The sequence below is a fragment of the Plecotus auritus genome (genome assembly GCF_963455305.1).
Source record: "Plecotus auritus genome assembly, chromosome: 15".
NCBI classification, from domain to species: Eukaryota; Metazoa; Chordata; class Mammalia; order Chiroptera; family Vespertilionidae; genus Plecotus; species Plecotus auritus.
In genome coordinates, this window is record NC_137781.1 from 2,071,494 (window position 1) to 2,084,642 (window position 13,149).

General features: G+C 56.6%; 1 protein-coding gene across 1 annotated transcript in view; it reads left to right on the forward strand.

Annotated features, from left to right (window-relative positions):
• The window catches only part of IREB2 (iron responsive element binding protein 2), a 41,515-nt gene that overhangs the window by 784 nt on the left and 27,582 nt on the right, over positions 1 to 13,149 (forward strand). Inside the window, exons 2-3 of the mRNA XM_080651781.1 lie at positions 1,153 to 1,242; positions 12,975 to 13,140. Coding sequence (XP_080507907.1) covers positions 1,153 to 1,242; positions 12,975 to 13,140 — 256 coding nt within the window. The remainder of the gene's footprint in view (positions 1 to 1,152; positions 1,243 to 12,974; positions 13,141 to 13,149) is intronic.

Here is a 13,149-nt window from a genome sequence, read left to right on the forward strand (position 1 = left end):
GCTTTTACCTTCACTCTCCAGGCCTGTTGGGGTCTTTCTTGGGTTGGGTTTGATTTTGATTTTGTCCATGTTGTTGAATGCACTGTCATAATCTTGTCCTTTGATTCTTTTTTAATATATTTTTATTGATTTCAGAGAGGAAGGAAGAGGGAGAGGGAGAGAGAAACACCAATGATGAGAGGGAATCATAGATCGGCTGCCTCCTGCACGCTCCCCCACTGGGATCAAACCCACAACCCGGGCATGTGCCCTTGACCGGAATGGAACCTGGGATCCGCAGGCCGAGGCTCTATCCACGGGGCCACACCGGCTAGGGCCTTTTTTTTTTAAGAAAAGTCAATCCGTGTATCATAATGGTGGCATTCTCAAATTGCTGCCTGTCCTTATGAAATATTCAGGACGTGTCTTCCCCAAACATGCCTATACATCATTTAAGTCACTCTCATTGTCCCTTTCCAGGTCTTCTTTGTTATCATATTTCAGCACTTAATTCTGTTACCACTTTTTACTTGATAAGAATCAGGGTTGGGAGATGGGACTGACCAATACAGTGGACAATAGCTGCATGTGACTTTTTATATTTAAACTAGTGGCCCAGTGCATGAAATTTGTGCGGGGGTGTGTGTCCCTCAGCCCGGCCTGTACCCTCTCCAATCTGGGACCCCACAGGGATCTGGCTTAAACCTGCAGTCGGACATCCCTCTTGCAATCCCGTACGCTGGCTCCTAACCGCTCACCTGCCTGCCTGATTGCCCCTAACCACTCTGCCTGCCGGCCTGCTCCCCCCGCCCTCCGCTGACCTGATAACCCCCAACTGCCCTCCCCTCCTGGCCTGATCGCCCCTAACCGCCTCTGCCTCGCCACCATGGCTTTGTCCAGAAGGACGCCTGGGAAGGTCTCCCGGTCTAATTAGCATATTACCTTTTTATTAGTATAGATGAATTAAAATAAAAAGTTTGAGTTCACCAGTGGCCGTAGCCACATTTCAAGTGCTCGGTAGCCACATGTGGCTCATTGCACAGGGCATAAATACAGCTTTGTTGTCATTGCAGAAGATTCTATTGGGTCACGTTGATTTCCAGGTGTTTTCCCTCGGAGTAAGGTACTTTGTAATTGTGTCTAATTAACATATATTTTATTTTATTTTTTCAGGATACACCTTTGAGTACCTTATTGAAACGTTAAATGACAGTTCACGCAAGAAGTTCTTCAATGTACCTAAACTTGGAGGCACCAAGTATGGTAATGTTGCTTCCATTTTCTGGGGCTCCTTTCGTTTCTAATAAAAATGCGTTTGTCAACCTGAGCTGGAAAAAAAAATGTAGCCCTAGCTGGTGTGGCTCAGTGAAGAGAGCGTCAGTCTGCAGGACTGCAGGGTCCCAGGTTCGATTCTGGTCAAGGGCACGTGCCTGGGTTGCGGGCTCGATCCCCCAGTGGGGGGCGTGCAGGAGGCAGCCGGTCAATGATTCTCATCATTGATGTTTCTCTCTCTCTCTCCCTTCTCTCTTCCTCTCTGAAATCAATAAAAATATATTTTACAAAAATGTAAATCTATATCCACCATGTTGTAAAAGATACAACTACACATAGCTCTCACATTTTTAAGACGTTGGGACCACTTTTGTTTGAGAGGGATATAAGCCTATGCTTTAATTTCTCATTAAAATTACGTTAATTAAGCAATGATTTTTTTTTTAACCCGTGTAAACTAATACAATTTTGGTGATATTCTACAGCTATTCATGTATATTTTAATTTTTCTAGTGAATAATGCCCATAATTCTTTGTTGCCATGCTTTCAATAGGAATCGGCAGGGCTCACGGATTTGAGTTTTTCTCCGGGACTGGCCATGGTTTGCCGGCCTGTGCACCAGCCCTTTGCCAGACCTTTGCAGGCACTTGATCAGGGTCCAGTCTTGCACTGAGGTTTCAGAAGTGCGAACCTGGCTGAGCCCCAGGGTACTGGATGGAAGTCTTGGCCTCAGTGACAGTTGAATGGCTTTCTCAACCAGGCCAGTGAGTGAAGGGAAGACCTGTTGGGAAGCGGGATTATTATTGTCACACTTTTTAGTAAAAACGACTTGAGAAGATAAATACTTTTCTTTACCTTGCCTTTTTTTTTCTTCTTGCATTATTTAATCAAGAAGATTGCTTTTTTTTTTGCCCTGACTGGTTTGGCTCAGTGGATAGAGCGTCGGCCTGCGGACTCAAGGGTCCCAGGTTTGATTCCGGTCAAGGGCATGTACCTTGGTTGCGGGCACATCCCTAGTAGGGGGTGTGCAAGAGGCAGCTGATTGATATTTCTCTCTCATCGATGTTTCTATCTCTCCTTCTCCCTTCTTCTCTGTAAAAAAATCAATAAAATATATTTTTTTAAAAAAAGAAGATTGCTTTTGTGAGAGAGAGAGGGAAGCATCGATGCGAGAGAGACACATTGATTGGTCGCCTCCCGCACGCGCCCCGACTAGGGGTGGGGAGAAAACCCACAGCCCAGGTACGTGCCCTTGACCAGGAATCCAACCCGTGACCCTTCAGTGCTCGCACCATGGAGCACACGGGCCAGGGCTTCATCTGTAGATACGGATGGGCTGGCACATTCTAGATTGCCACTAGCAGTGTTATCTCGTACGTGATGGGAAGATTCCGCTGTCCTGGAGTGTCCTAGAAGGTCCTGGTCTTAGAACCCGTGGCCAGTCACAAGCAGACAGCTCCCCACCGTGATGGCCTTTTTAGAGATGTGGGCTGCCGGGCGCTCCCGTGCCCTGACTGCAGCCTCGGAGATCCTGCCGGATTCTCTTCAGGGGGTCTTTGAATTTGAAGCTACATCTCCCTCCATTGTCAGAGCCTGCCTCCTTCCCAGAGGAACTGGGACTTGAGTTGGTGTTAGACGGGTCACAGGGCAGGCAGCACCGGGGGTGGGACAGCGTAGCCCGGTGGGCGCGTGGGGGACGGGAGGCTGGCCTGCGCTCTGACCGTGGAGCCAGCGCCCCCTCTTCGTTCCCGTGGTCTTGCTCACCCTTTCTGTTTTCCTCTTCGGCCTGTTTCTTTAACCACCGGATGGTTATCCTGCAGGAGAGGCAGGACTGGGCTTTCCCAAACTGGAGGTGGTTGGCAACTTTTCCTGTTTATAAGTAAAACTGCTGTGCATGTGTGATGTGTGAGTTTTGATGCAAGCTTATTACATAGCACTAGGGGCCTGGTGCATGAAGATTTGTGCACGGGGGGGGGGGGGGTCCCTCAGCCCAACCTGCACCCTCTCCAATCGGGGAGCCCTCTCCAATCCGGGAGTTTCCGTCTGTCTTTGCAATCATGTGAGCGAATTGTCTGAGACCCCAACCCAGTTTGGTTCGGTGCTCACAGAATAATAGAGGCTTTTTTTTCTTTGCTTCATTGGTGGAGATTTCCTGCAAGTTTTAGGACATCTTCCCTTTAATTTTTCCTCGACACTCTGACTTTACTTATGTCTCTCACCTTTGCTTTCCCTCCATCTCCCACCACAACAGTCACTTGCTCCAGGCCCACTTTGCTCTAGTGTCTAGGCTAGTGGTCGGCAAACTGTGGCTCGTGAGCCACATGCGGCTTGTGAGCTGCGGTTTGCCGCTCTGTTGACTAATGAGTTTGCCGACCACTGACCTAGACTCTTGATTCCAATAATTACAAACTGTTGTTGTTCCTTGTGATTAAGCCCCTATCCCAGTGGTCGGCAAACTCATTAGTCAACGGAGCGGCAAACCGCGGCTCGCGAGCCGCATGTGGCTCACGAGCTGCAGTTTGCCGACCACTGGTCTAGGAGATCCGTCTGCCACCAGAACTACTATTCCCACAATTCCTGGTGCTCCCCGCGCTCCTGGTTTTCCCTTCCTTCTCTGTCTCGGTCCCACGGCCTCCCGCTCTGCCAAGTCCTCCACGTCCTCCACGCCGCCAGCTCTCCCTCTCTGCTCTCCGTCTGGCAGCTTGGGGAGCAAGTTCCCCAAGCCGCTCCACTTTCCGCCGGAGCCTGTGTATGCAAGTTAACCCACCATCTTTGTTGGGTTGATTTGCATACGCACTCCTGATTGGCTGGTGAGCGTAGTGGAGGCACAGTGGATTTACATGTAGGATTACATAGGATGGTTGGACTGAAAGTGTGGTGTTCTCTCCACCCGCCACAATGCTTTTCTTTTTGTACTTGCACTGCGCGTCCTCTGTTCCAGTTTTACTCTTGAACATAAGGAACAAAAACTCACTTAGCTCAGCGCTCAAGCAGAAGTGCCGTTTGCTGACATCCGGGACAGGAGGACGGCACAGCCCAGCCTCGTGGGAACCTGCGCTTCTCAGCCAGAGTGAGTTCAGCTCGTCACAGGCTGCCTGGCTCTTGGTCCCGGGTCTTTGACGCTCTCGCTAGTCTGCTCTCTGCAGCCCTGACTCTGTGGGTAGCGCCCAGCATAGCCACCAGCCAGCTCAGGAAGTACCTTTGGAATTTTCCACCCACCGTGTCACCTGCTTTGGCTGGGCTGGCCAGGTGTCTGGCTGGGACATGGGTGCGAGTCCGACTTTCCTGATCGTGTCTCCCCCGTGGGCCCGGAGAGGCCTGTGAGTCGGGTGGGCCGTGGGGCCGTTTGCTGTGATGTTGACACACAGTCCACACAGCCTTGACCCGCCCAGGCCTGCTCCGCGCACCGCCATGCACTCGCCACCCTCCACATTGTGTCCAAGGGCCTGTTGGCACCTCGGCTCCTGCTGACCATTTCCGTTCTAGATTAGGCCTTTGGTGGTGAAGAACAGACACCCGCTGGGTCAGGGAAGAAAGGTGCATTGTGGGGCACAGAGCTCCCCGGCCAAGGAAACGTGGCTGCATCTTAAGAAAGTGGGCCGAGGGCCAGAATTGAGGAAGCTATTTTTTTCTCTCGAGTTTCAGATTCCCACCCTCTGCTCCCTCTGCCTCACTGCAGACAAGCCTCTGCCTGTGAGCTTGGCACGTGGCCCTGCGGCAGCTCAGTCCTGTGGCCGCTCGGCCCTGTGGCGGCTCGGCCCTGTGGCGGCTCGGCCCCTGTGGTATCTTGGCCCCGTGGCGGCTCGGCTCCGTGGTATCTCAGCCCCGTGGTATCTCGGTCCTGTGGTATCTTAGCCCCGTGGTATCGGCCCCGTGGTATCTCGGTCCCGTGGTATCTCGGCCATGTGGCGGCTTGGCCCGTGGCGGCTCAGCCCCGTGACGGCTCAGCCCTGTGGCGGCTCAGCCCTGTGGCGGCTCGGCCCTGTGACAGGACACCTTTCTGGTCTAGGTGTGCTGATGGCAGGTCCCTGAGTGAGGGACCCAGTGCTCCTGTGTGCTTTCTCACAGGCTATTGGTCGTTGGCCTCCAAGGGCGTGGTCTGGCTTCAGGGCCGTGCCCGGGGAGGCGTGGACACAGGACGGCTCTCCAGGGAGCAGTGGACGGCCCTGGGAGCACAGGCTCCCGGGAAGGAGGAGAGTGTCTGCACCTTCACCAGCGACGGAGGCTCTCGTTTCCTCTGTGTCCGGGAGGGAAAGAACGGCCCTGAGCTGGAATCTGTTTGCTCTTCTGCCTTCTCCGACGCTCTCTGGGGCGACAGATGGAAAAGGGCTGGTTCTTACCGGGAAATCGGAGCCGCCCAGCCTGGGGCTGGTTGGAGACGAGCACTCAGACGTGGTGCGAGCTCACCCAGGGTCTTGTTTTGTGAGAGAGACCCATTGATTGCTTGGTGCCCCCCTGACATGCCCCGACTTGGGCTGGGGATCGAACCTGCAGCCCAGGAATTGAACCTTGACCAGGAATGGAACTCGAGACCCTGGGTTGCGTGACTTGGCACTCTAACCACTGGGCCACCGGCCAGGGCTCCTCCAGTTCCTGGCCTTGAGCAGCTTCTGAGGTTTGCCTGCCGCTGCTCTAGAGCTGCTGCTGCTGGCCTAGGCCTAGAGTGGGCGCTCCCGTCCTCCCGTCTGGTGCGTTTCTGTCTCGTTCAGTTGACCTGGCGTTGGCTTACCAGCCCTGTTACTGCTGATGTCGCCTGTGGGAGGTTTCCCATCGACAGGGGTTTCCACAGAACGCTTGGGCACCGTCTGCTTGTCTCGCTCCCTGGCTCTGATGGGCAGGGAAGGCGTCTTGTCTCCACCTCACAGGGAGGAGGCATTGCGGCCGGGAGCCTGAGGAGCTGGCCTGCAGTCACACACCTTCTGTGGGGAGTTCGGCCTTAGGCTCCGTCTTCTACTCTTAGACAAGGCTTTCCCCTCGGCCACGTCCCCGGTTGGGCAGGGCGGTAACAGCTGCTGTGTTTATTGGCCACGGACTGCATTCCTCCTGCGAGGTGAGCTCTGACCCCCCGGCCAGGGGCCACTGCGGTGCCATCACCGCCAAGGGTGGAGGGGACGCGTGACCAAGCCTGCCTGGAGCCTCTGTTGGGGAGACCTACTGTCCGGGCACAGGCCGTGCCCACGGGGACACGGCATCGCACACCGGGAGCCGGAACTGCAGGCGAGGGCGGGCTGCTCGCTCCAGCAGGAGGGACGGCGGTGCGGAATGTCCTCCTGAGAGGTTCCTGGGTTTCCAGTGTCGGCAGTTAAGTTTTACGAGTAAATGTCCAAACGCAGCGCAGAGCGAGGGAGACGGTCATCAGGCCGGCGGCTGTGACCTCTGCCCTGAGCGGCGGGTGTTCAGTAGCAGCCTTTGGTCTTGAGGAGCTAGGTCTGCACCCTGGGGGCCGGCTGGACCTGCCTCACGCGTACCCCCGGCACCCCCTCCCCCCCCCCCCCGCCTGGGCGGTGGCAGTGCAGCCTCCAGAGGCCCGGCACCTGCAGGATCTGCCTCCGCCAGCGCTTGGCCACAGAGTGCCCGTTGTCCCCAGCCCGTTAAGAAGTGTGATAGCACCTTCCTCCCGCTCCAGCTTCCCGTTACCGTGACCGGCTCGTCCTGTTCCCACGGGCCCGTCTTGTTATCTGTGTCACAGGGTTAGCTTTCCGGATTCCTAGGATCCCAGAGGCTCCTGGGTGGGGGCGGGTTAATCCAGCCAGTTCTCCCAGGGCACGGGTCTGCCCAGCCCCGTTCAGTTCAGTCAGCCAGCCTTGGTGGGCGCTCCGTGCCCGGTGGCTCCGGCAGCGTCCTGTGCTGAAGAAGCACCTTGTTAGCAACGGGGACCCGGATGGGAAACGCGAGGACAGTGCCTTCGTGTAGCAGGCGCGGCCCATCACAGGCTCCAGCAGGGGAGTTTAACATAAGAGACCACTAACTGATGAGAGGCAGCAGTCCCCCCGTCCCCGTCCCGTCGTCCCGTCCCTGACCCCCCCCCCCCCCCCCCCCCCGTGAGCGCGGTCCCAGCAATAAACAGCCCGGGGTTCAGGCTGTGCGCTGGGAGGAGTGGAGGGATTCTGCGCCGTCCGCTCCATTCCTCCCGGAACGTGGATGTTCCTGTCTCTGCTCGCTGCTGCCTAGCCGTCCCGGCCATCGGTGGAGTGTCTCGGTGCTGGTGTCGCCGTCACCTTCTTCTGTCCCAGCCCCACGCGCAGGGCGGTGGTGCTGGCGCTGCGGAGATGCCAGGGAGAAGCCTCGAGGTGCTTCCTTTACATGACAAGCGAACGCTTTCGACTTCAGAAAGCCGTTGTATGTCAGGCTGCTGAGCTGTGGTTAGAACGAGTCCCTCTCTGAAATTGCCCAGTTTATAAGTGAGCCTTTACCAGGTGTGTACGGATTGGAAAAAACAGTCCATCCGAGGTTGGGTGCTGCCTGCAGCTTCCGGCTTCCACGGGGGTCCTGGCCCGTGACCCTGCGGGTGAGGGGACCGTCCTTGTGAGAAATGAGGAGTGCCGTGCGTGGGGCTGGCGAGACGAGCTCGGAAGGAGCTCCGACCTCGGGAGAAGGTGTGGGTCCGCCTCTAGATGGCAGAGACGTGGGCTGGGGTGCTGGGCGGCGGGGCGGTGGGGCGGTGGGGCACTGTGGGCACTGAGGGCCATGGTGGGTGCCCAGGCTGCCTCTCCCGGCTGTTGGGCTGTGTCCCCACGGACGGCCAGCCTCCCAGCGTGAGGACGCTTTCACCCAGCTGAGCATCGCACACTGCCCTGCCACACGCCACGGGCGTGACTGCCGGGAGCCGGGCTGCTTGTGCCCTGGTGCCCTGGCGGCGGCCCAGAGAGGAGGGACCGCTCAGTGCTTCCTGTTTGAGGGGAGAGTCCTGAGGATGTGCCTCTCCCTGCGGCAGGGAGGCAGGGAGGCAGGGAGGCCCGGTGAGGGAGGGCGTGCGTGCGTCTAAAGCAGGGTACCCTGTCCACGTCTGCGCCGCGCTCTTTCTCATGATTGCAGTTTGTTTTTTCTCGTCTGAGCTTTTGGTGCCGTCTCAGAAGTCATTTCCTACCCCAAAGGCACGGAGGTGGTTTGTCTTCATCGAATTGCAGCTTGCGCTTCCGCATTGAGTTTTTGACCCGTTTGCGTTGTCTCCGTCTATGGAGCCCGAGCGGCCGGGACGCCGGCCTCGCGATCGCTCTTTACCTTCGCGTTCAGTTACTCTCCCAGGTGAGGAGAGACGACTCCCAGTGCAGGCCCGCCCGCCCCGCGTTCCGCTCCGCAGGGGGCCCTGTGTTCAGTCTGGAGATAATTTCCTCTCTGTTACTAAAGAGCCTTAATTATGCAGCTGTTTTATTTCAGAGAGAGAGAGAGAGAAACACCAGTGATGAGAGCGAATCGTGGGTCGGCTGCCTCCTGCATGCCCTACGCTGGGCCTGGAGCCCACAACCCAGGCCTGTGCCCCTGACCAGAATCAAACCTGGGGCCCTTCCGTCCGCAGGCCGACGCTCTATCCACTGAGCCACACCGGCCAGGGTGTTCCTTGAGTCTTCGTTTCTGACACCACTTCCTTCTGTGGAGAGGGAGGATTTGTGTTTGTCTTCTCGCTCATGGGGACGCCGTGTGCCTCTTTCTGGTCCCGTTCCCGTGATGTGGTCAAAGCCGTAGTCGGTGCTTGTGCTGTTTTGATCACACTCTCCCTCAGCTAATCCGTGGAGTGGTGGCTGCGTCTCCTTCTCTCACCGCTCTGTCCTGTTCCTGGGATTAGTGGCTGTCTTTTTTCTGTGCCCTTACCAGTAATTCGCCTCGGAAAGAACGGCCCCTCCCCCTCCGTGTAGTCAGGTGATCTGTCCGTCCACGGTTCCCTCCTGGCAGCGCCCCATCTGGACGGGCCTGGGCCCGGGGCCTGGGTGTCCTGGGCTCCATGCTCGCTCACCTGCCTGATAGGACGGGTCCTCCGGCAGCCACGACTTTAGGTTGGAACTGTTGTCACTTAGCACTCGAAGGGGCTGTCCCCTTCCTGCCCAGCCCCTCCGTCCCCAGCCCCTCCTCCCCTCGTCCTGGCCTCGGCTTGGTTCCCATTGGCTTGGTTCTGTCCTGCTCGCCCCCCCCCCCCCCCACCTGGCGCGCGCCCAGCATGCTTGTTCTGTGTCGCCTCTCCCTGTCGCTGTGGGCTGGGAATGTCTTCTTTCTTTCCTGTTACGTTCCTGGGTCCGGGAGGGAGTAGAGGTCATTGCTGGCGTTTACGTTCCGTGTTTTACTGGAAAGCTGATGAAGCACTTTCCATGAAGATGCCTTAACGAAACATTCCTGAGTGGTGTTTCCAGAAAATTAGTCAAATGCAAAGTTAACCTCGTGTGTGTGCTTCTGTGATGTCTTCCTCTCGCCGTTTCCAAACGTTCTATTCATTGAAGAACTCACCCCGTGATTCCTCTTGGTTTGGGGGCGCCATTGTGCTTCGGGGCGAGGTAAGGTGGACGCTGATGTCTAGGCGCCTGCCCTTTGTCCGAGCCTGTGGGGCTCCAGTGGCCAGGTGAGCGAGGAGGTGACGCTTCCCTCCCGTCCCCGGGGAAGAGGCAGCCCCGTGCGTCACACCTGGGGAGCACGCGCAGGCCTCGCGCCGCCTCTGCTGGGGTTGGTTCCTCGCGCTCCTCGCCCGCAGCTTCGCTCCTGCTAACTGGTTGAGAATTTTCAAGCATGAACGTGGGAGACAGTAGTACAACACCCCACGGTGGGTTTGTCAGTTACCAACATTTTGCCCATCCTTTGTTCCGCATGTTCCGTTTTTAAACCTGTAAGTATACTTAGTACACAGTTTTCAAAGCCTTTTTATTGACTGCAGAGAGGAAGGGTGAGGGGGAGAGAGAAACATCGATGATGATAGAGAATCACGGATCAGCTGCCTCCTGCACGCCTCCTGCCGGGGATCGAATCCGAAACCCAGGCCTGTGCCCTGACCGGGAATCGAACTGTGACCTCCTGGCTCATAGGTCGCCGCTCAACCCCGGAGCCACATGGGCCAGGCTGCACTTCTGGTGTTTGAAAGGGCTTAAAAAACATGCATAATCTCAGTGCCTTGACTGTACCTAGGAAAATGAACAGTAACTCCTTAGCAGGTGTGAGACCCCGTCCACGCTCACACTTCTGCGTTGGAGTGTTGACGTACCCAAACACGAGCGCGTAGCATTGGCTGCTCTGTCTCGCAGGCTTAAGTCTGCACGGTCCCTCCTCCCCTTTCCCTGCCACCCGTGGGGAGGGCCCCGCTCCCTGTCCTGGGTCTGTTGCTGCTCCGTGGGGGGGGGGGAGGCTCCCCGGCTCCCCATCCTGGGTCTGTGGGGTTGCTGCTCCGTTGGGGGGGGCGGGTCCCCGGCTCCCTGTCCTGGGTCTGTGGGGTTGCTGCTCCGTGGGGGGGGGGGGGGGGGGGCGGGTCCCCGGCTCCCCGTCCTGGGTCTGTGGGGTTGCTGCTCCGTGGGGGGGGGCAGGTCCCCGGCTCCCCGTCCTGGGTCTGTGGGGTTGCTGCTCCGAGGGGGGGGGCGGGTCCCCGGCTCCCCGTCCTGGGTCTGTGGGGTTGCTGCTCCGTGGTTTCCCTTCGCTGTCGCCCTGTCCCTGTGCTTCCTGCGGACGGGCCCTTAGAGCTGGTGTGTGATGCGTTCGGGTCTGCTTGTTGCAGGAACGCTGTGTAGTGTGTGCTTCCTGCTCCATCAGAGGCATGGGGTGTCCACAGGTCCCCCTTTCAGGACGCCCGTGGGTGGGTGTCAGCAGCCTGGCCCCGCCTTCGGAGGCCGCTCAGGGGCCCCTGCTGGCTTCCACCCGCTTCCTGGGGTCCAGGTCCAGGACTCGCTCGGGGGCCTCGTGAGGTCTCTAACTCATCCTCCCTGCATTCGTAGCTGTGACCCTTCTAGACGGGAACTTGCTCTGAGCTGTTCATTGGACTCGGAGACGGGACGAAGGGTCGCTTCCCCGCGGTCAGTGTCAGGGGGTGAGTGCGCCAGCTGCTTCCAGGGTCGATGCAGGGTGTTGGGGTCGTTCGGAGCTCAGGGCTGTTCACAGACGTGACACAGTTCAGAGGGTGGCGTCGTTGTTCATCCTGACGCTCATTGATCCTCATTGTCCCCCTCAGTCTCGGATGACCCGTCTGGTCTCTGACGGAGGTGGTCCGGGCTCGCTCAGGGCGCGCCCTTCCTGTGTGTCCCCAAAGGGGAAGCTGTAGAAGCAGCTGCTGGGGCGTCAGGGTTAGTGGATTGTCCTTGTTGCAGGCATTTTCGCTGAACAGCGAGGAAACACGTATTTTTGAGAAAGAGATAAATCGTAAGTTTGTAGCCAGGATTCCAACTGGAGTGTCAGTGTTCTGTTTTTTTAAGGTGGCCCCTCAGGTTGGGCACTGACCGTCCTTACCTGACAGTCTTGGTCCCAGGCCTGTAACAGAAGCACTTCCTCCGCATTATACGGGCGGGCAGCAGCTGTTCCTATGGAAAATAGCAGTAATCGATCCGTAATAATACACGAAGAAGCTGTCCTTTGCCTACTCACAGCTGTAAACCTACTTTTGCCCCACCCGGTATACGTGACCATGTCAGAATTACAGCATCCGTGTTAATGCCCGTGATTGTCCTTCGTGCGTGTCCTGCTAGGGAGGGAGGTACAGCCAGACAGCGCGCAGTAGGTGCTGAGATTTCCAGCCTGTCCTTCCCTTGTCCTTTCGGATGTTAAATAACAACGCATTAAACATCACGTACTTGCTGTATCACAGCGTGTGTTGTATTGGTAAGACTCCCTTTCTTGCCAAAAGGTGATGTGCTGTGAGCGCTGTTGACCTGTTTTCCTGTGAGGTCTGTCCTGGCAGCCAACCCTCATCAGGGGCGCAGGGCTTCCTGCCTTCAGACAGCTGCGCGGCGCCCTCGTGTGGTTACACCTCCCCATCAGCCCGCCCTGGGGCAGCCTTTCCTGCTGTGAGATTTAACACGGTTGAAAACGTTAATGTTGAACCTGATTCTGTGGTACTCGAACCCCAGTCATCAAGAATGAAAGATGGTTTTCAGGAAGTGAATTTACTCACCAAAGCACCCTGATTCACTTTTAAACTTGAGCCATTTTTGATGGAAACCTTTTAAACCTATTACAGACTTTTACAGTTTAACCCGTATTTGTCTTAAAGGACTGTCTTTGTTATTGTACTTAATTCACATTTTCTGTCGTTTTCCATTTTTCTTTGTCTTCCCTGGACGTTAATTTGCACTCACCAGTCTTACGTGTCCAAGTCAGCACACGTGTGTGAAGGTCTCGTCTCTGCTTTTTCGGGGCCTGCTTACATGTGGGGCCTCCGATTGACAGAAGTCCTGGTGCTCACGTGAATGTGCTTTGTTCTGTGTTTACTAGACTAAAATACTTCTAAATTGAGAAAATATTGCATCTGTGTCTTTTTAAAAACGTTTTTATTGATTTTAGAGAGAGGAGGGGAGAGGGAGGGCGGTGGACACATCAATGAGAAATGTCAGCGGGCTGCCTCCTGCACGCCCCCACGTGGTGATCCCGCCCGCAACCCAGGCATGTGCCCTCCTGGGAATCGAACCGTGACCTCTTGGTGCATGGGACGCCGCGCAGCCACGGAGCCACGCCGGCCGGGGGTGCACCTGTACCTTAACTTTTTGTTATTTGAATCTTTGTAACACCTAGTTATGACTTTTCCGAACATTGTCTCTCCAATCAGATGCTCTGCCTTACTCCGTCCGGGTCTTGTTGGAAGCTGCTGTGAGGAACTGTGATGGCTTTTTGCTGAAGAAGGAGGACGTCTTGCACATCCTGGACTGGCGAGCCACGCAGAGCCATGTGGAGGTGCCCTTCTTCCCGGCCCGGGTTCTCCTCCAGGACTTCACGTGAGTGGC